The sequence below is a fragment of the Heterodontus francisci genome, chromosome 4, assembly GCF_036365525.1.
Source record: "Heterodontus francisci isolate sHetFra1 chromosome 4, sHetFra1.hap1, whole genome shotgun sequence".
NCBI classification, from domain to species: Eukaryota; Metazoa; Chordata; class Chondrichthyes; order Heterodontiformes; family Heterodontidae; genus Heterodontus; species Heterodontus francisci.
In genome coordinates, this window is record NC_090374.1 from 164,521,038 (window position 1) to 164,543,951 (window position 22,914).

A 22,914-nucleotide genomic window follows, 5' to 3' on the forward strand; every position below is an offset into this window, starting at 1 on the left:
TAAGAGTGGTGATGGTTGGTGTGGGGACAGCTGATACGGGGCAGAGACCGAGCATGCACACACAGAGCTTCCAATGTGTTGTATGATGATGGAGATCTAAGTAGGTGCCAACATTTCTCTAACGATTAGGCCTCATTATAACTAAATTGGCATAGCATTCTTCACACAATAATAATGCTTCAGAGAACATTACAAGACATAAAAGCAAGAAAAAGGAAGGGAAGGTTCTAAAAACGTTTGTCAAATATTTTCTTAGGGTTCAATCCTAGGCCTGTTGTGAGTTTGTTGATCTTTATCAGGTTGATAGTAGGGCCAAGTGACAGCAGTGGCCCTTTGAGTTAGAGAGGAGAGTAACTGATCAGGGTTCATGCTCCTGATCAGTCTTCAGGGATAACTATTGGAAAATTTGCAGATTAGGTGAAAAGGACCAGACTTGACTGTAATGAACTTCATGGGGAGAATAGATTTCAAACACTCATTCTCAAAGTTTTCATGTAAAGAATAACAAACTTGGTTGAGGTACCAGTGGGGCTCGTCATTTGGGGAAAGTCAATTTCATCTCAGCTATGAGACAAAGAAAACTGTACCAACTAGGACATTTTTTTTTTAATATCAAGTGTCCCACAGGATTGCCAATTTAAGTAGATCATCCATGAAAACTAAACATGCTCACCGGTTGATCTGTACGATTGATTCCAATTAGGAAAAGCAACTCGGCCACAAAAAGACTGATGCAGAGGTTTTTGTGAATGGTGTTTCGATCACTCTGAAGTCCGTGAAAGAAACAAAAAGTGAAGATGCAGATCAGCAGACAGACAAGTGATATCAGGATACCGACCCAGGTAATAACTTCCAGCAGCAGTTCATGGACAGGATCACTAAACTGAGAACACAGTAAGGGAATTATCAGTTAATAGACAAGTGTTAGTTAATCTATACATCATATTATTCTTATTGCAGACTGGCAGCATAGGTTGTGCCAATAAATTATCAATCTCAAATCATTACAGTTAGCTTTGATTGCAGAAAATCATTTTCAACACAAGGCACAGACATATGTAGCTTCTTACTCTTTAACATGCGTTCTTCATTGAAATAAGTCATTATACTTTTTGTAAGCATGTGCAGCACAGACTGCGACAGTCAGGCAGCAATGACAAGATAGCAATTTACACCAAATCAAAGACTAATGAAGTACAATTGCCAATTTTAATTTTTTTAAGATTTCAATTTCTGTTTGTAAGAAGGAACTTACATTTTCATAGTGCCTTCTCATTCCCTCAGGATGTTCCAAAACAATTGATTGCCAATGAACTACTTTTAAAGTGCAGTCATTTTGAGACTTCCACATTTGCTTACATAACAAACTACCATTTTTTTTCTGGCAGATTTATTGAGTGAGCAAAGTTGGTCAAGACACAGGAAATGTGTCTGCTCTCTTCAGACAGTGCCATGGGACCTTGGCTCAGTGGTAGTTATAAACACGTTTTTGTACGAAACTTGTCTCTTTTGAGAAGTGAGAAATAAAAAAATGCCAAAAATATACAAACTGGGTGGTTTTATTTTAATAAAAAAAAGTCAACAGATGAAACTCTCCGCCGAACATGTGTCAGACTTGGCTCAGTGGTAGCTTGCCCATAATGCTGGCAGGAAACTGTCAGAGCCTTCAGGAAAATGGCAAAGACCTAGCTATGAGGCTTTCTTGCTTGCCTTGCAGCAGTTGTAACATCCTTCTGTCCTTGACAAGGCAGCATCTGGTAATGTGAGGTCAAGTGGTTGGGGTGGGGTAGGGTGGGCGGGGCACTGGTGGGGGTGGTACAGGAATGGACTCCCCATGCAGAACTGGGACCTAGCATATTAGTGCAGGAAAATATGGCAGTGAAATGAGGTGTACCAACCTGCACTGGGGCAAATGTGCCCCCTACCGCTAGGATCTGGGTCAGGAAAGTGGCATGGACAGCCAAATAAAATTTAACGTATTTTAAAAAGCTTTTCACCCTTTGCTCAGGGGCCAAGGGGAGCACAGTCAGGGTCAGTGGTGGGTGTGATTTACATTGTATTTTTCAGTGATAGCACTGGCTCACAGTCATCGAGAACACCAATATATTGTACATAATAGGCCTGATCATCCCAACATGACTGACTGCAAATTCTGGACTCTCGCTGGCTGCTTTACAATTGTAAAATTATCCCATTATATCCTTCATTAAACCATGTGAGAATACTCCGTACTCATGATATTCCAATAACCTCGCTCAAAGTCCTCAACGTAATTTACCACACCTACTTTTATAAGTCAATGACATGATTTTCATTTTATAAAGACATAAAGCAGTAACACATGGCAGAGATCAAGTATAAGGAAGTATAAAGCTGTAGAGTAATCCTAGGTGCCTATAAATCTTTCAAGCTTTGCTCGTGGCTATGATGTAAGCTATGAATCTCTGAAGTAAACTTCAACCTTCTCAACCATTTCAAACCATCTGTAATCAAATGTGTGTTCAGTTGTTTTGCATTAAATAGGCAGTGTATGAAGTTGCAAGACCAGATGTTTTGTTTTTAATTATAATCTATCGTAGGCAGATCAGCAAAACTCTTGTAATTAGTGGAACATTGGGAGAGCCAGTGTAAAAGCTGTACTCCACCAGCATCATCCTGAGCTGGCTGTTTAGATTAACAAAGAAGTAATATACCCTTAACAGTCTACAAAGAGAGTTGCCACATTCAGCTTTCATACGCACTCACAGCACTGCAAGTAATCCACCCTAGACATAGAAATCTGCTGCAAACCTGATGACTCAACAAAATGGACTCACTGGCCGGGATGTTATGCTGGCGACAGGGATCTTGATGTCCTGAAAAAGCGACGCCAGGAAGCCTGCATCACCTCTTTGTCTGAAGGCCCACCGAGTCTAGTGCCAATTAGGCACTTAGTTGATAGCAGCAGGCCTTCCACAGGATCAAGGACCCCATCGCTGAATGTCCTGTCCTCGGAGAGCTGCTGGCCAATCAGAGGCTAACAGCTCTTCCCCTGAACAGCGCCACTGTAGAGGTGGTGGCTGCTGCTGATGGAGCACCTACTGGAGGCCCAGGAATGACACTGGACCCAGGCCACAGGTAAGTCGGGGGGGGGGGGGTCTTACGGAATGGGGGTCATGGAGGAGGTGGGTGTAGGGGGGGACACTAGCAAAGGCTGACAAGTGGCTCTCAGCAGCATCCCCCTCCTGATGCCAGGTCCCTCACTCAGGCACTGTGGCTTTTGACAAGGGGAACCCCCCCCCCCCCCCCACAAACCAAACCCGGGAAGCAGTCCGCACGGTTTTAGTGGTGGCGACGGGATGAGGCCCTTAATTGGCCCTTCGGTGGCCTTCCTGTCCTGGACTAAATTTTGGAGGAGGCAGGATGGTAGTGGGAACTCTACCCTCCCAGGCCACCATCCCACCCGGTTTTATGCTCTCCCTGCCTCCAAACCCGGCGTGGGGGACAGCACACACCACAGTTGGTAAGGAGGCTACACTGCAATAGCTGCAGTCAATAAGTGATCATTGCAACAGCTTCAAATTGGTTGACGTGGACTGAACTGTATAACATTCTAGCTGCATTCAATCAAGTGTTATTAGACTCAAAGATTGGCTTGCTGCAATGGATTCCTTAAGCACAATCATTTGGTGGTTAGTGTCACTTTGATTGGGTACTGATCTCGCCATGACTTGAACCCAAGTCTATGGGGTAGAGGGTAAAAAGTGTCGCTACTTTCCTGCAGATTCAGGTTTACCCAGAGCAGAATGCAGATATTATTAATTCTATTCTCGTATGACTCAACAGCTTTCAGCTCACAGTAGCTGCCCAGCTATTGTCAGTTTTGTGCCATGGACATAGGTCCACTGAGAGTAAGGAGGTTGCGACCACAACTGTGACTGTCAACATCTGTAACCTGCCAGCCTCCAGAAATTCTCGTAGGCTGTCATTTGATTGGACTTTAAACTAGCTCTCCAGAGATGGGAAGTGGCGACATTAGCAATGGATAAATCTACAAAGCTAGATGAAATAGACTACAGCAAGACATTTGTGGTCAATTTAACTGTTAAAGGGGAAACTCAATAGGTTTTAAGCACATACACTTCAGTGGTTTCATCACAAAGACAACACAGTGCTCTGCATCAGGTGCTGCACACTTGGACAACTCCACCTTGTAACAATACGTTTGAGGACACCGTGCTTCTCCATTCAGTGCATTCTGGTTAGCCGTAAATTATCAGGCAGAGCCAAATGTATTCTGTCACTTCTCTCTGAAGTTGACATCAGCAGAATGAAGCAGAGTCAATGCTGACTTCTCTCTTTCAAATGAATGCAATGTTACAAGCTCCATACAGTTATACACTTGAGAACACTTGACAGATGGTATTATATGTAATCAAAGCTATCAAAATGCTAAATTAAATTAAAAACAGTATGAAGTCCATTTCAGCAAATTGGAAACCTAAAAACTATGTATATACACAAGGGAGAATAAAATGTCATTGCTAAGAACTAGGACAGAAATGGTAAAAAAAAATACTATGAAACTATAAGAAAATTGACGGTACAACATCTGAACTGATTAAAACCAAGGTCCAACTAATTGTCAGCAACCAAGACCAAATAAGTTGCCTGAAATCCCTGACTATATTGCTTCCAGTGCAGGCTGAGTAATGTCTATAAATCCATACTCTTGAACACAAGCTCTGTGCAATGAAAATGTATAATGACATCAAACGTATGGGAAGGTATTATGAATTTAAAAAATGAGTTAATCAAAGGAAAAGATCAATTTATGTCAATTAAAGAAATTTTTCTTCTGTTAGTGGAATATCTATAGAAAAGTGCCATTAATGTCAAAGAATAAAAGAGGTGGGGTGAGAATCCAGAAAATTACTGATGGAGAAAAACTGAAAAGAATAAATCTTAGAGATACTGTCCTGTGACCTTTCCACATTTGGAAATAAGGGAGAATGAGTGAAATAATAAACGAACAAAAATTATACCAGGCTTTAAAGATTAAAGTGTACTTGAACTCTTATTAACAAACTGAAATATTTCTCGACATCTCAACAAGGACCGCAGCTTGTGAGATTTTAAGGATTTTGCACAGAAACACAACTGTGATTTAACGTGGGGAAGGAAGAAAATGTTCAGATTGTTACATATCATTTCCCTACCCCCTCCAAAAATCGTTGAGAAATGAGATATTGCTAGTTTTAGGCTACTACCCAAAAATAATTTGCTCAAAATCCAAATAAAAATTCCAACTACTTTTTGCATGGAAAACCAATGAATCAATGGGATAAAACAGCTTTAATCAGATAAACAAGATGAAGATCTTAATGTGGCTCAGGTTCAATCTGTGTTCTGTAGAAATCAAGAAGGGATTTAAAGAATCATGTGCATTCCACAACTGGTACTGTGCCTTGCTCAGTTCCTTTAATATGTCAACGCAAAGGTCCAGCACATATTGAAACTCTTCACTCTTGTTATTCAATTTCCTTCACTTGGGGAGATAGTACATTTCCATGATCCACTGTCAAATAGTTAATAAATGGCTTGATTCTTGTTAAATTGATTTACTTTCACTGGCCCAGCAATATCAGGTACCTGGAACCATTGAGATCCTCTGTAATAAGAGAGATCTATTTGACTTCCATAGTAAGCAATTCTCCAGTGCTTGGAGATGAAGACATTTATGGCCTGCAACTCCTTACCTTGACATCTTTGTGTGCCATGAGGACGGCAAAGTTTGTCAGATGATTGCAGGAGCACGTGGTGTGTGTCCCGTTTGACTCCAGCATTCTGCAGCCTTGCGTAGACCAATACCCTGTCATTGTACGCTTTGAGTAGCTCCAGAATGAACAATTAGGGTTAAAATTGTTTTGGAGCTGAAACAAAAAAAATTATAAAACCTTACAAACTGTGACAAGTACCATCTCTCCTCCTGCCAACCAGTTCTTCAACACATCCATTCCCTTAGTCAAGAAGCAATCTGTTACATGTCACATTTTCCATGCAGAAGCTATAAAATTCAGATTGCTATCAAGCACTTCACTATTACCAAATTAGTTCTTTGGTTTTGATTAATTTGAATCCACAACTAAAATCAACTCTGTAACAACCATCTGCTTCATTTGCAATTCAGATCAGGCAATTTAACAGTTCCTGCCAATCGTGCATTACAGTGACCCCATTTGATAATTAAAATGGCAATGTCCACTGAACATTGAAAGGGAATTGAGAGTCAGCAGCTCTGTCATCAGACCTTGATTTTAATGGGATACATGGAGAACATACTACTTTAGTTGTGCTGCTTTGTTGCTTACCAGTAACATTTTTAATAAGAATTAATAAAAAGCTAGCCAGCCTGGAATTAGAATGGGAAAATACTGCCACGTAAACCTCCAACTTCTTTGAAGGCATTAAAGATGAATTAGAGTGGAGCTGGCTCTGATATGGCTTTGTTGCAACTTCAGAAAAACTTCTAATTAAACTGAACGTCATGAATTGAGAGTAAAACATGGGAATGGTTAAAAGATAGGAGACTGGTGAGAGTCATGGCAGAGTGGGGGAAGGAAACATTGTTGGTACCCTTCTTGTTTCTCATCTATGCAGATAGCCATTGGTAAGCCTGCCAAATATACAGGCAACAGTAGAATGGGGAGAGCCATGGGGACAGAGGAGATAATTAATGGTTTGAAGAAGATTTAGAATAATTATATAATTGGGCTGACAAAGCAAAGTTAATAACCAAAAGGACCACAAGTGTACAATAAATGAAAAGCATTAGCACAGGGACCATTACAAGAGTAAGATCTCCACTGTTTAGTTTAGAGATACAGCACTGAAACAGGCCCTTCGGCCCACCGAGTCTGTGCCGACCATCAACCACCCATTTATACTAATCCTACACTAATCCCTACCACCTACCTATACTAGGGGCAATTTATAATGGCCAATTAACCTATCAACCTGCAAGTCTTTGGCATGTGGGAGGAAACCGGAGCACCCGGAGGAAACCCACGCAGACACAGGGAGAACTTGCAAACTCCACACAGGCAGTACCCAGAATTGAACCCGGGTCGCTGGAGCTGTGAGGCTGCGGTGCTAACCACTGCGCCACTGTGCCGCCCAATGTGACTAATAAACTTCTAAATGTTTTTGTTATACATATATTCACAATATTTTATGATTAGCAAAAGAAATGGCCTGGAGTAACAATGGATTTTCATTATCTAGGTGATGCGGAAAAGTAATGAAGAAAGCTGATATAATGTTTATTTTATTATAGCCAAAGTAGTAGAGTACAATTGTCACATTTTGGGATTTCTGGCAATGGAGGATCTTGGTATAATTTACATTAAAAACTCTAATATCAAGTTAAATGTAGCTCTCAAGAGAATAGAACAGCAGAACTGGGAAGCCCAGTTTAGCTTGCAGACCAACAGGAAGAATCTGAGGCCTCCAATCCAGCAAAAACAGTGCATTAAAAAATGTGTGGAAGAATTTACTGCTACTTTCCCTTCATTGCTGTGGCTGTTACCAGAATAGGTGGTCCCAAGTGAGTGCATAGTTAATTTAGGTATTGAAATCAGGCTCCTATGATTTCAATCAGACCCCCATGCGATTTTAAGACTTCACTGCACCTCATTTTAACCAATGCACTTAACCAATTGGGAGTCAAAAGTTAAAAAATTGTCCAATTGGCCAGCCAGCCATCTGGGAATTTGAGTCCAGTTTCAATGTAATCAGGTTCTGAAGCATCCATGTATTTATTTTATTCAGAACAGTTTGCTTGAAAGTGTCTGAGCTTTTACAAATCTCTCCAGTATCAGTAGCATTATTTGAATCTTTGCTGTAATAGAACCTGATTTGACAAGAGCAATGAGATATTGTCAACTTTGTCATGTCAAACAGATCTGTTGACAATTTGTAAATATCCCATTAGGTGATAAAGTTCAGGTAAACTGTTCCTTTTTGTTTGAATGTTCTAAATGATAGTTGAAAAAAAAATCTGGGTATAGAAGACAATGGAATTGGTGTCCTGACCCAATGAGATCAACTTTAACTCTCAGGGACTCGGAGACATTGGCCGGGAGTTTCAACTGCCAGTGGGGTCGGGAAGGGGTGTGGATGTGATTCGGAATGCAACACAATTTTCAAAGGGAAGGCAGGAGGGGGTCATGGAAAACCTGCTTTCCTCCAATTAGCAGCCCATTAAGGTCCTCGAGGAGCTTGTTAATGGACTGGGGAGGGCGAGAAGGAAATTTTCAAAGTCCAAATCACTGACCCCAATCCAACTGGTGCATGGTAGAACACAGCTGCTGGGTTCAAAGTAGGTGAAAGGTAAAGTGTTTTATTTTGATGTTGAAAAATTTCAGGAGCAGGGGGATCTTTCACCAAATCATGCGCTTTACCTTCCTTTGGGCTATTTTGCCACTTTTGTGCTCAGTGACACAGCTGGTCCTCCGAGCTGCTGCCGGCTCTCTTCTGCAACGCAGCGGCAGACCCCAACAGGGCTGCCATCTGCCTTTGCCACCTGGGTGCTGCAGGCATCTCCCGCCTCCTGGTTACTCTTGGCGCCACTTTTTGGCACCGAGCTCACTGCCAGCCCAATTAGGGCTTTTCAGGATAGTATTACACAAGTGCTACATTTGCAGCATGGGGTCAGGACTCAGAAATTAGCTGCCGTTGGGTTCCTGACTCTGCTTTGAAAATCGAGCCCAGTGTCTCCCTTCACTAGTCAGATGGTTTTCTACTGCAGGTAACAAAATCCCGGAATCACTGAAAGGACACAAAAGGCCTGGCTAGTTTTTGGAGATATTTTACACAGTTTCAAGTGTTTCTGGGTACAACACATCATCATATATTTTGCCACAGTACAGTGAGTCATAGATACAGCACTGAAAAGGCCCTTCAGCCCACCGAGTCTGTGCCAACCATCAACCACCCATTTATACTAATTCTACATTAATCCCATATTCCCTACCACATCCCCACAACTCCCCTACCACCTACCTACACTAGGGGCAATTTACAATGGCCAATTTACCTATCAACCTGCAAGTCTTTGGCTGTGGGAGGAAACTGGAGCACCCGGCAGAAACCCACGCGGTCACAGGGAGAACTTGCAAACTCCACACAGACAGTACCCAGAACCGAACCCGGGTCACTGGAGCCGTGAGGCTGCAGTGCTAACCACTGCGCCAGTGTGCCGCCCTTGTTAGTTTCTACTTACTTTTGAAGACAAAGTTGACAGATCACAGCTCATGGGTAACAATCTCTGGATTACTACCTAAGCCACAAAAAAATTGGAATCGGGTCAATAAGATCAGAGGGGTGAATGCATGGTTTAAAGATTGGTGTGGGAAAAATGGGTTTCAATTTATGGGGCACTGGCACTAGTACTGGGGAGAGAGGGTGCTGTTCCATTGGGACAGGCTTCACTTGAACCGCGCTGGGACCAGTGCCCTGGCAAATCAATTAACTAGGGCTGTAGATAGGTCTTCAAACTAAATAGTGGGAAGAAGGTTCAAGTGAGGGGAGATTTGGAAAGCTAAAGAGAAAGGACAAGGCAATAGTCCAGGATAGCTTTATGGATAATGATAACCAAAGTGAGATAGGAAGGGTACAAACATAAGGCTGCACCAGCAAACAGGGTCAGGGTAGGGAAAAAAAATGGTACAAGACAAAATTTAAGGTTCTTTATCTGAATCCACACAATATTTGTAAAAAGATAGATGAACTGATGGCACAAATAGAAATAAATGGGTATGACCTGATAGCAATTACAGAGACTTGGTTGCAAAGTGACCAAAGCTAGGAACTGAATATTCACAGTATTTGACATTTTGGAAGGATAGGAAGAAATGAAAAGCAGATAGGGTAGCTATGTTAATAAAGGATGAGATCACTACAGTAGTGACAAATGAACTTGGCTCAGGAGATCAAGATGTAGAATCAGTCTGAGTGGAGACAAGAAAGAGCAAGGGAAAGAAGTCACTAGTGGGAGTAGTCTGTAGGCCCCACAACAGTAGCTACATTGTAGGACAAAGTATAAATCAAGAAATAATGAGGGTTTGTATGAAGGGTACTGCAATAATCGTGGGTGATTTAATTTTCATATAGATTGGACAAATCAAACTGATAAAGGTAGCCTTCAGGATGAGGTCATAGAGTGTATTCAGGACAGTTTCTTAGAACAATACATTATGGAACCAACCAGGGAACAGGCTATTTTAGACCTGGTAATGTGTAATGAGACAGGATTAATTAACAGTCTCATAGTAAAGGATCCTCTCGGGAAGAGTGAAAATGAAATGAAGGAATTTTACTATTTGAGGGGAAGAAACTTGTGTCTGAAACTTAAATAAAGGCAATTACAAAGGTGCGAAGACAGAGTTGGCTGAAGTGGACTGGGAAAACAGATTAAAAGTAAGATGGTAGATTATCAGTGGTAGACATTTAAGGAGATATTGCATAATTCTCAACACAGTTATATTCCATTGAGAAAGAAAGACTCTACAAGTACAAATGATCCGTGGCTAACTAAGGAAGCTAAGGATGGAATCAAATTGAAAGAAAAGGTGCACAATGTCGCAACGATTAGTGGTGGGCTGGAAGATTGGGAAAATTTTAGAAACCAGCAAAGGATGACAAAAAAGCGAGAAAATAGGTAAAGAGAGTAAACTAGCAACAAATATAAGAACTTTTTCAAGTATATAAAAAGGAAGAGAGTAGTAAAATTAAACACTGGTCCCTTATAGGATGAGACTGGGGAATTAATAATGGAAAACAAGGAATCAGCAGAGGCTTAACAAATAATTTGTATCTGTCTTCACAGTAGAAAACACTAAAAGCATCCCAATAATAGGAGAAAATCTTGGGGCAAAAGGGGAAAAATACTTGGCACACTAATGGGACTAAAGGCTGACAAGTCCCCTGAACCTGATGACTTGCATCTTCAGGTTTTAAAAGAAGTGACAGCAGAGATAGTAAATGCATTGGTTGCAATCTTTCAAAATTCCCTAGATTCTGAAAAGGTTCCAGGAGATTGGAAAACTACAAATGTAATTCCCCTATTCAAGAAAGGAGGGAGACAGAAAGCAGGAAACTATAGGCCAGCTAGGCTAACATCTGTCATTGGGAAAATGCTGGAATCCATTTTTAAGGAAGTAGTAGCAGGACACTTAGAAAACAATAATACAATCAAGCAGAGTCAACATGGTTCTATTCAAGGGAAAACATATTTGATAAATTTATTAGGGTTCTTTGAGGATGTAACGAGCAGAGTGGATAAAAAGGAACCTTTACATGTAGTGTATTTGGATTTCCAAAAAGCATTCAATAAGGTGCCACATAAAAGGCTACTGCACAAGATAAGAGTTCATGGTGTTGGGGGCGATATATTAGCATGGATTGAAGATTGACTAACAGAAAACAGTCAGGATAAATAGGTCATTTTCAGGTTGACAAACTGTAACTAGTGGGGTGCCATAGGGATCAGTGCTGAGGTCTCAACAATTTACAATCTATATTAATGACTTGGATGAAGAGACTGAGTGTATTGTAGCCAAATTTTCTGATGATACAAAGATAGGTGGGAAAGCAAGTTGTGAGGAGGATAGAGAGAGTCTGCAAAGGGATGTAGATAGGGTAAGCGAGTGGGCAAAATTTTGGCAGATGGTGTATAATGTGGCAAAATGTGAAGTTATCCACTTTGGCAGGAAGAATGGAAAAGCAAAATATTATTTAAATGGAAAGCGAATGCAGAATGCTGTGGTACAGAGGGATCTGGGTGTCCTTGTACATGAATCACACAAAGTTAGCATGCAGATACAGCAAATAATTAGGAAGGCAAATGGAATGTTGGCCCTTATTGCAAGGGGGATGGAGTATAAAAGTAGGGAAGTTTTACGACAACTGTGCAGTGCATTGATGAGTCCGCACCTTGAGTACTGCTTATAGTTTTGGTTTCCTTATTGAAAGAGGGATACATTCGCATTGGAGAAAGTTCACTAGACTGATTCCTGGGATGAAGGGGTTGCCTTATGAAAAAAGGTTGAGCAGGTTGGGCCTATAGTCATTGAAGTTTTAGAAGAATGAGAGATAATCCTATTAAGACATATAAGATTCTGAGGGGGCTTGACAGAGTACATGCCGAGAGGATGGTTCCCCTCATGGAAACATCCAGAACTAGGGAGCACAGTTTCAGAATAAGGGGTCTCCCATTTAAGATGGAGATGAGGAGGAATTTCTTCTCAAAGAAGGTCGTGAATCTTTGGGATTTTCTACCTCACAGAGCAGTGGAGGCTATCATTGAATATATTCAAGGCTGAGAGATACAATTCTTGAACTATAGGGGAGTAATGGGTATGCGGAACAGGCAAGAAAGTGGAGTTGCGGCCAACATCAGATCAGACATGATCTTACTGAATGACTGAGCAGCCTCATGTGGCTGAATAGCCTATTCCTACTCCTATCTCTAATGTTCTTACCTCAACATGATAGACAAAATGACATGAATATACTGAAATCAACCCTGTGTATGGTGAAAGCAGAAACACTTTAGTGACAACCTACAGACCTTAATCCTCACCCTATAAAAGGGCCTACTGTTCAACCATCTTGCAAAATGTTATACCAGGTGTGACTAGTTGACTGGTTTAATCTGCAAATGAGGGATGCAGAGAAGAGCATAGAGTGCAGTATATTGGGGCAAGGTGGGGTGGTAGAGGGAGACACGTAAAAAATAAACATTGAACACAAAATGGGTCGTTTCCTCACTCACATCAATATGTTTTAAGGTAAAAATCACAGGGGCTGCCAGGTAGATTCGGTTGCTTTCTTTGTTTATTGCAGCAGAGACGACCTGCGAGTTGACTATAACAGTGTGATTGGTTGACATTGCCTCACTTCCTAGCTTAAAGCTGGCATTCTCTGTAGAAAGATAGTTTCCCAGATTATTGTAGAGGACGAAAGCCACTCTTATCTCACCTGCAACAAAGGGATAAGACATATTACCTTTACTGACATTTTGAAAAATGGATCTGCAGTGATTATTTAAAGATAAGAGATTGAGAGAGTAATCGTGCCTTTTTGAAAGCCTAAATGCAGCACGGTTTTACCCTTTCATAACCCAAAAAGCTCAGGAAAGCTGACTTTTCTCTCAGTCAGTATAAAATGTCACTCTGTTGCAGTGTTAGTTGAATCTGATTTTCAAAACATAAAGCTTTATAAAGTTGCAGTACACTCAGAGGGAGCCTCCAACCATGATGAGAAAATTACTGGAACCAAGTATCTGACCTATACTCATTTGGTTACTACAGATGCAATATTTGGCTTCTGTTACATGTGTGTATCATTTTCAAGGACAACATATCAGCAGCCATCGTTTGAGTATCACAGGACAATTTTGGAATTAAATACAACTGCCTAATTGAAATCTTTCAGTTCACTGAATTCAATTCATTGAACAAAAATACTTGGCATCTTCAATTATGTCTGCTGTTCCTCATACGCCATTTGATAATCTATAGAAATGTAAAATTGTTCCACAAACTTTTCACAATAAGACTTTAGATGGACACAAAAATGAAATCCATGCTAAAGCACTGATATTTAGGCTTCACTGTGTTATGACGGTGCTTCTATATTTTTTGTTAGGTTTTTTTTGAGGACTCGTGTTTTAGAATTATGGACACTGTTTTATTTGGGAAAACTGAAAAGGATTCCATGGATGTTTTTTTCACTAGGATAACTGAAAGGACACGGAGAGGTCTTGTTTGAAAACAATATTTACTGAAAGTCACCTGTCCTCCGATAAATACCCAGCAGGGGCTTTTTGACTTGGGGGAAATGTTTACAGAGAAGTGACATGTCAAGATTCATAGGGGGTCAGGAGGCTTGACTCGAGATATTGTTTCTAGTTTCGCTTTGGACAGTGCATTTGGGTGTGAACTGGTTTGAAGGCAGTTGGAGAAAACCAGCCAAGAGAGCAGTCACCATCAGCACCCTTGTCCACTTTGAGAACTTCCTGAGAATCAAGTGTAAGAAAGAGAGAAGCTGATGCTGCATTTCTCCTGAAAAGCCTCCAAATTCATCTTCAACGTCGCCTGAAAAGAATTGTTCTAGAAAGTTCCCAGTGACAGCCATCTAGACGTATTTGGGACGCCAAACCAAAAAGGAACAACTGACATATTTCCATATCTTCTCTTTTTTCTTCAAGAATGAGCAAGTTTTTAGCCAAAGTATTCTTTTTTGTAATAGAGCTCTAAAGAGAAAATCTCTATTTTTTCGGTTAACTGGTGTGTGTATGTGTGCATGGGAGGGGCTAAGATAAAAGGGAACTTTCATATTTCACTGTGTGTTAATGCTTTGCTTCATTACTGGTTAAGTCTTGTTTCATAATAAACTGATAATTTTGTTGTTTATTAAAGAAACCTGGTTGGTGTATTTTATTTTGGGATAAAGAGTAGAGTCTATGATTGACCATTTCGGTAAATTTAAATATATGTTGTGACCTGTGGAGAAGTGGAACTAGAAAAGACAGTGCACTCCTCCTACCTCGGTTGTAACAACAGCTATTTGGAAATACTCCACTGCCTGTGTTGGCATTACAGGCCATATTTTTAGTTGGAGACAAAATGGCTAGAGAGCATCAAAAAATTTGTTTATAGGGTAGATTTTCATCATCATCTAGGAGGATCTCTTACTCCTTATAAAAGTTGTCAGATTTTCATCCTTCTGAAGGCAATGGAATAAAAGCCAGGCAGGTTCTGTCAAAGCCAGGTGATTTGCTCCAGCAGATTACCGACCAGTGAGTGAAGATCAAGATCTTCTCCAGGCATCTTGGGCCCATGTTAAAATGTGTTAATGAAAGCTAACCACAAAACAGCTTGTTAAAGACCAATCATTGGAAACTCATGCTGATTTTCTCAGGGGATTTACATAGAAATTGAATTATGGACTCAAATTCAGACTTGCGAGTTGGTTATGTGAATGAAGGACAACATTGCAAAACATCTGTGCAGCTAATACTGTCTAAAATAATCTAGATATATCTACAGGAAATTCAGACGTCAGTATTTTATTAAGCTGAAATTGCAGCTTTTGTGTGTTCAGCACCCAAACTTCAATTATGGTTTGAAGGAAATATAAAAGTGAATCAATTACATCAACAGGTTAGACTAAAGATAAGATGTTGATGTGATTCAGTGATGCACTGCTCGCAGTAAATTTGATAGAATTTCAGAACATTTCAAAATCATTATTTCTTACAAATAAGTAACACGTTAAGCCCTGCCAAGCATGTTAGACAGGCTACAATCCAACCTGTCAAGAATTAGAGAACTTATATTATTTTCATGGAATAAAAGAAATATATGCTACAGGGTTTATTGAGAAAACTGAGGAGTTATAACGGTAGCAAGTCTTGAATAAATTGGTAAAAACCCCATTTTTTTGTTTTTCCCTCATTGTGCTTTTGAGCATGTACCGAAGGAGTGCTGCCTCAATTCAAAGCAAGTCCATGAATTGCTAAAAATATATGGGTGTGTTGAACTAAAATAGCAGCAGTGCCAACACCTGTAGCAAGGCTGTTAGATGAGATGACAGTGTACCATCTCTGATATCATGGCCTTCCATTGCTGGCAAGGTCCTTTACTGTAGCTCAACGCAAACACACTGACCAACTCTCCTTCAGCAAGCTGCTGATTTGCAGAGGTGTGTACATCTCTCCCTCCCTGTGCTTTTGTACTACTCATTAACTCCTTCAAGCCCTGACTGAGGCATACGGACAATCAAGAGTCACAAATCCACACCTTATGGTTCTGTGGCACCTCATATTTCAAGTTAACAATTTCAATTAAACCTTACCATTACGGCCATTCTTTTTCAGAGTACTTGCTGAAAGTTGGATGGAGTTCCCATTCATTCCATTTTGTGGAAATTGCAGATCCTCCAAGGTTCCATCCGTACTCAAGCGGGCAACCTCTAACACTGTTATCCCCAAGAAAGTGCAAAACAAGCAATTAGCCTCCTGCCAACCAGACATTTTCAACATCAGTCATAGAGTCATTACAGCACAGAAGGCCGCCATTCAGCTCATCGAGTCCATGTCAACTGTCTAATTATTACCCTCTCTGTTCATGTGTGATTTCTTCTGTGATGTCCGAAGGGCAACACACTAGAGACCTGTGTCTACTATTCCATTTTAGGGCTTCTTGTAACTCAAACTCTCTTCTCAATTGGAGACAGAGTACTGAACCAAAATTTGTAAATCTTGATTAAAAAAAGGTTGCTCTCTAATAGTGGCTCGTTTTTGATATGTCTTACATTGAATATACAGCACAGAAACAGTCTATGTCAATATTTATGCTCCACTTGAACCTCCTTCCATACCTCATTGTATCAGAATAACCCTCTACTCCCTTCTCCCTCGTATGTCCTTTTTAGCTTCCCCTTAAAAGCATTTATACTATTATCCTCAACCACTGTCTTCACAACTTCCACTATATTAGAGAAGTTCAGCTGTCCAATTGTTACTCTCTCTGCTCATGGGTGGTGCAATTTTAAAAGTTGGACCAAGAAGTCTTTCTTCTACTTGATTTCTTCTGTGGTGCCCATAGGGCAACACCACAGGTGTAACTGCAGATGCAACCTTATGCTGACTGCCTGGTATGATTGTGAAGGAAGCTCAATGCATGGCAGTGAGAACATTTCTGCCAATTTGATTGCTTATAAAGGCCTTTCAAAAATAACCCAATCATTATAAAATAGTGGAACACATACACTTCAGGCTGCACATGCTCTACTACTTTATAAGTTTTCTTAAAACACAAAGCCATGCTGGAGGAAAGGAAATAACATAAGTATCAGCATGTTCTGGCTCCAAAGTTCAAATTTTCGTTCAATATATTTGGGTAGAAGCTTTCGCGGCAACTGTGTCGATATTTCGGCAACTCCTGTAATTTAGTCTCTTTTTTAAAATATCAATTCTTAGCAAATGAGGAATCAGCTGTTTGCTCATGGAATATCAAATAAATGCCTCTGATACTTTCAGAGGGCAGTTTCTTAACTGTTTTAACCATCATATAGTTTCTGCAATGACCACACTCACGTATGTTTTCTGTGTTTTCTCGGACTATGTCCGTCTTGAGCAGATTGTCAGCAAGGACAAAGGCACCTTGCTCCACTGTATCAAGTAGCATAGTGGCTGCTCGCAGCTGATCACTTGTCATCAGGTCCTTCCATGCATCCAGGGCTTGAGGCTGCAAGAGGTTGTTAACCGTCTCCACCATGGCCTGCAGATCAGGGAAAAGAATGACACAGGATTTTAACTTTGCCCATTTGAGGACAGCCATGGGTTCATGGCATAACAACCCAGGTAATCTCAGAAATACCATCATGGGAAGGCATGAAGTGGAAAAAAACAGATCCTTACAAAGTAGGAAGGGCAATTGCAGCCACTCTTGCATGCTTCTCATGTTCATAAGGAACAACATAAAGCAATGCTGAGTTTCAGAACAATTCAGTGCTTCACTATGAGAAACAATGTTCTCTTTATGCAGGTTGAAATTAGATACATGTGTAGAAGAACTAATGCATAAATACAATTTTGATGTATTTACAGTCAATAAATATTGATGCACTGAAAACAATCTTCTTGCATTGAATGTTTGGGATAAAAGGCAACCTTAGCCGCCTGTTAATCTGATTTAGTTCGAGCAGGCTAGTAAAAAGGAATATTGTATTTTTACCCAAGGTGAGAAGCTGCTGCCTTAGATCCAGTTATCATCATTCAGGCAGGCTGGCTGAACTATATTTTGCTGGTATGCACTGTGGAACAATTTGAATTTTCCAATAAACAATGCTATTTCATTCAGAGCACTTGAGTGAGCGAGCTACATTTTCAGCATTTTAATACAATTTCATTTTTCTTCAGGGAAAAACATATCAAATGCAAGACAAAAATATGGTGCAAACAGAAAATAAAGTATCAGTTGCAATAGTTAATAAGCAGAAATGGTGTAAATTTCTTATCAGTCAGTTCTCATAAACGGACAAGCAGTCTCTACGCCCATTATATTCATATATACGGACCGTCATGTCTCCACACCCCGAGTGCATCTCATTACTTCAAATGCCAAGATTCATTCATTCATTCCCACCTGATTTGAACACCCTCCTTCTGGCCCTTTCACTTTCTGTGATAATAACAATGCTTCATGCCAACATTAGATGTACAAAGTAGTCCAACTGCATTAATAGCTCAACAAGTCAAGTCATAAATGCCAGTGGCTTACTGATGCAAAATGAACAGTTGTTAATGAGCACGAAACACTGAAATGTTTAAGATACAAGCTTCCTCACTACAGTGATTCATTTTCAGAAAGGAAATGAACAAGTAAACCACATAACTTTTTTAATAAACAGAAATAACTTGCATTTATATAGCACCGTGAACATAGTAAAACATCTTAAGGTACTTCACAGAAGCATAAGCCAAAGATGGAAATACTGTATTGTGATAGGTGACCAGAAATATGGTCAAAGAGATTTTAAGGACAAGGTTAAAGAAGAGGTGAGGTGGGGAGGTTTAGGGAAGAAATTCCAGTGCATAGGGCCTAGACTGCTGAAGGCATGGCTGCCAATGATGAGCAAAGGAAGTGGCGGATGCATAAGAGGCCAACGTTGGAGGAATGCAGAGTGGTCATAGGATTGTAAGGGCTGGAGGAGACTATGGCGGTAGGCGAGAGGTCACGGAAGGATGAGAATTTTATCAAAGAACTATAGAGTGGTGATATTGGGGGAGTTTAATTACCACATATCGATCACGATAATTTCAGACGAAAAGGTAAGGAGGGGGAGCAATTTCTGAAATGTATTCAAGAGAATTTCTGTGATCAATACGTTCTCAGCCCAACTAGAAAGGAAGCATTGCTGGATGTGGTGCTGGGAAATGAGGTGGGCCAAGTGTCTGTGGGAAGCACTTGGACAAGAGTGATCATTGTATTATAAGGTTTAGATTAGTAATGCAGAGAAGCAAGGAACGAAATAAGGTTGAATGTCTAGATTGGAAGAGGGCTAATTTCAATGCAGTTAGCAGGGATCTAGCCAGGGTAAAATGGAAACAACTACTGTCAGAAAGAGCTATATCGGAACAATAGGTTACCTTTAAGACAGAGATGTTTCACGTACAGGCTGGATAAATTCCAACAAGGGCAAAAGGTAAGGGAACCAACAACAGGGCTTCTTGGATGACGAGGGAGATAGACATTATGATGAAACAAAAAAAAGGTGTATGATGCACGTCAGGCGAATTCTTCAAGTGAGAATCAGTTCATATACAATAAGTTGAGAGGGGAGATGAACAGGAAAATAAGGCCGGCAAAGAGAGAATATGAAAATAGAATGGCAGTCAACATAAAAGGGAACCCAAAGATCTTCCACCAGCATGCAAAAAGTAAGCAGGTAGTAAGAGTTGGAGTGGGGCCTACTAGGCACAAAGAGGGTAATATATGCTTCCAGGTGCTGGGCAAGGCTAATATAATTAATGAGTACTTTGTATCAGTGTTCACTAAGGAAATGGAAGCTGACAAAATATCGGTAGAAGCGGAGAGAACAGACAATGGATAGGATAGAAATTGAGAGGGGAAAGTATTAAAAAGGCTGGCTATGCATAGATTGGATTAGTCACCTGGTTCAGATGGCTTGCATCCCAGGTTGATAAAGGAAGTGGGGATGAAGATAGTGGAAGGGCTTGCCATAATCTGCCAATCTTCCCTGGATACAGGGGAGGTACCAGAGGATTGGAGAGTGGCAAATGTAACACCCCTATTCAAGATACAATGTAAGAACAGTCCTAGCAACTACAGGCCAGTTAGTTTAATATCAGTGATGGGTAAGATTTTAGAAACAATAATCAGGGGAAAAAAAAGTCAAGACACTTGGAGAGGTTCGAGTTAATTAACAGGAGCCAGCACGGATTTGTAAAAGGCAGATTATGCTTGACTAATCTAACTGAATTATTTGATGAAGTCACAGAGAAGGTTGATGAAGGGAATGCAGTGGATTTTGTTTATCTGAATTTTAAGTGAGTGCTTGATAAAGTACCAAATAAAAGGCCGGTTAACAAAATTGAGCCACATGGAATAGGATGGTCAGTGTCCAATTGGATTTAAAAATTGGCCTAAGGACAGGAAACAGCAAGTCATAGTAAATGGTTGCTCTTCAGACTAAGGATGGTAGACAGTGATGTTCTCCAAGGGTCAGTGCTGGGACCACTGCTTTTTTGTTATATATAAATGACTTGGATCTTGGAATACAGGGTAGAATTTCACAATTTGCTGATGACACCAAACTTGGCAGTGTGGCAAACAGTGAGGATGATATGAACCGTCTGCAACAAGACACAGATAGGCCAGCAGAATGGGCAGACAGATGGCAGATGGAATTTAATACTGACAAGTGTGAGATGATGCATTTTGGCAGAAGGGATAGGGTGAGGCAATATATACTTAATGGCACAGTTCTAAGGAGTGTGCAGGAACAGAGTGACCTGGGGGTGCATGTGCATCGATCTTTGAAGGGGCAGGACATATTGAGAAAGTGGTTAGTAAAGCATATGGAATCTTGGGCTTCATAAATAGAGGCATTCAGTACAAAAGCAGGGAAGTTATGATGAACCTTTATAAAGCTCTGGTTAGGCCCCAATGGAGTATTGTGTCCAGTTCTGGTCATCACACTTTAGGAAGGCTTGGAGGGTCCTTGAGAGGGTGCAGAGGAGATTTACCAGAATAGTTCCAGGGATAGAGGATTTTAGTTACAAGGTTAGGTTGGAAAAGCTGGGGTTGTTCTCCTTAGAACAAAGGAGACTGAGGTGAGATTTAATCGAAGTGTACAGGATTCTGACAGGCTTAGATAAGTTAGACAAGGAAAAACTGTTCCCATGAACTAATGGTACAAGTACTAGGGTAGACAGATTGAAGATTTTGGGCATGAGATGCAGGGGAAATATGAGGAAAAACTTTTTATGCAGCATGCGGCACAGTGGCTAGCACCGCAGCCTCACAGCTCCAGGGACCCGGGTTCGATTCCGGGTACTGCCTGTGTGGAGTTTGCAAGTTCTCCCTGTGTCTGCGTGGGTTTTCTCCGGGTGCTCCGGTTTCCTCCCACAAGCCAAAAGACTTGCAGGTTGATAGGTAAATTGGCCATTATAAATTGTCACTAGTATAGGTAGGTGGTAGGGAAATATAGGGACAGGTGGGGATGTTTGGTAGGAATATGGGATTAGTGTAGGATTAGTATAAATGGGTGGTTGATGTTCGGCACAGACTCGGTGGGCCGAAGGGCCTGTTTCAGTGCTGTATCTCTAATCTAATCTAATCTCATGTGGTAATGACTTCGAACATGCTGCGCACAAGGGTGGTGGAAGCAGAGGCAACCAATGACTTTAAAAGGAAATTGGATGGCTACTTGAAGGAAAAAGACTTGCAGGGCTACGGGCTAGAGACTGACTGGCTAGCTCCATGGAGAGCTGGCATGGATTGAATGGGCCAAATGGCCTCCTTCGGTGCCATGTATGACTGTATGAAAACGTTGGTGGACCAGGAGCCAATGCAGGTCAGCAAGCTTATGAGTGATAGGTGAACAGGACTTGTTGCAAATTACAATATGGGCAGCAGAGTTTTGGATGAGCTCAAGTTTACGGAGGGTGGAAGACGGGAGGCTAGACAGGAGAGCACTGGAATAGTATCATCTGGAGATTACAATACAACGAAAGAGGATTTCAGCAACAGATGATCTAAGGAAAGAGCAGGGACGATGATATTACAGAGGCAGAAGTAGGCATTTTGATGGAGTGGATTGGGTTCAGAAGTTCAACTTTGTAAAAATTCTTTCATGAGATGTGGACGTCGCTGGCAAGGCCAGCATGTCTTGACCATCCTTAATTGTCCTTGACAACTGAGTGGCTTGCTAGGTCATTTCACAGGGCAGTTAAGAGTCAACCACATTGCTGTGGATCTGGAGTCACATGTAGGCCAGACCAGGCAAGGACAGCAGATTCCCTTCCCTAAAGGATATTAGTAAACCAGATGGGTTTTTAGACAATCGATGATAGTTTCATGGCACCTTTTTATTAATCAATTGAATTTATTAGTCACTGTAGTAACGTAGGAAATGCAGCAGCCAACTTGTGTATAGCAAGCTCCACCAAACAGCAATGTGACAATGGCCAGACAATCTGATTTTAGTGATGGTGGTTGAGGGATAAATATTGGCCAAGTCACTGGGCTGAGCTCCCCTACTCTTCTTCGAAAGACGGCACCTACAAGCAGCCTAGATTTTGTGTATGTGGCTCTGTAGTGGGACTTGAACCCGCAATCTCCTGATTCAGAAGCGAGAGTGTAACAGCATACCACAGCTGACATCTAAGCATTGAGACAGGTAACCATCCCATGGTATAATGGTCAGAGTGAATAGTGAATGCTGTGCTTTATCTTGACCGCTGCCAGGAAGATTTGCGATCTACATTCACATTTACTGCCTTGTGCACATCCATCACACCACACTATCAAAGATATCACACTTGAAAGTGCCACACCTCTGTAGGGCAAAAATTAGTGATCACCCTAAATCAACTCAGATATCAGATTGACTAAATGTAAAGTAATCAAAATATCAATGGCCAGCAAGAAATGGGAAAGCAGAAGAAAATGGGAAAATTGCTCAATTCCACCTCACCCCATCCCAAATAGCAACAAAGCAGCTATGAATCACCTCACTCCAAAAGCCTTAATTGGGCTTCAGTTGCTGTTTTGAAATGTTTCGCCTGTCTGAAATTTTCCCATGCAACTGACATTTACAACAAAAATTCCCCATAATAAT

At 40.9% G+C, this 22,914-nt stretch overlaps 1 protein-coding gene across 8 annotated transcripts in view; it reads right to left on the bottom strand.

Annotated features, from left to right (window-relative positions):
* adgrl3.1 (adhesion G protein-coupled receptor L3.1) overlaps positions 1-22,914 on the bottom strand; it is a 713,955-nt gene that overhangs the window by 84,732 nt on the left and 606,309 nt on the right. For all 8 annotated transcript variants that reach the window (XM_068030477.1, XM_068030472.1, XM_068030479.1 and 5 more), the window contains 5 exons: positions 17,144-17,327; positions 15,901-16,023; positions 12,815-13,020; positions 5,739-5,912; positions 674-883 (listed from right to left, as the gene is read on the bottom strand). In XM_068030477.1, the coding sequence (XP_067886578.1) occupies positions 674-883; positions 5,739-5,912; positions 12,815-13,020; positions 15,901-16,023; positions 17,144-17,327 (897 nt within the window). The remainder of the gene's footprint in view (positions 1-673; positions 884-5,738; positions 5,913-12,814; positions 13,021-15,900; positions 16,024-17,143; positions 17,328-22,914) is intronic.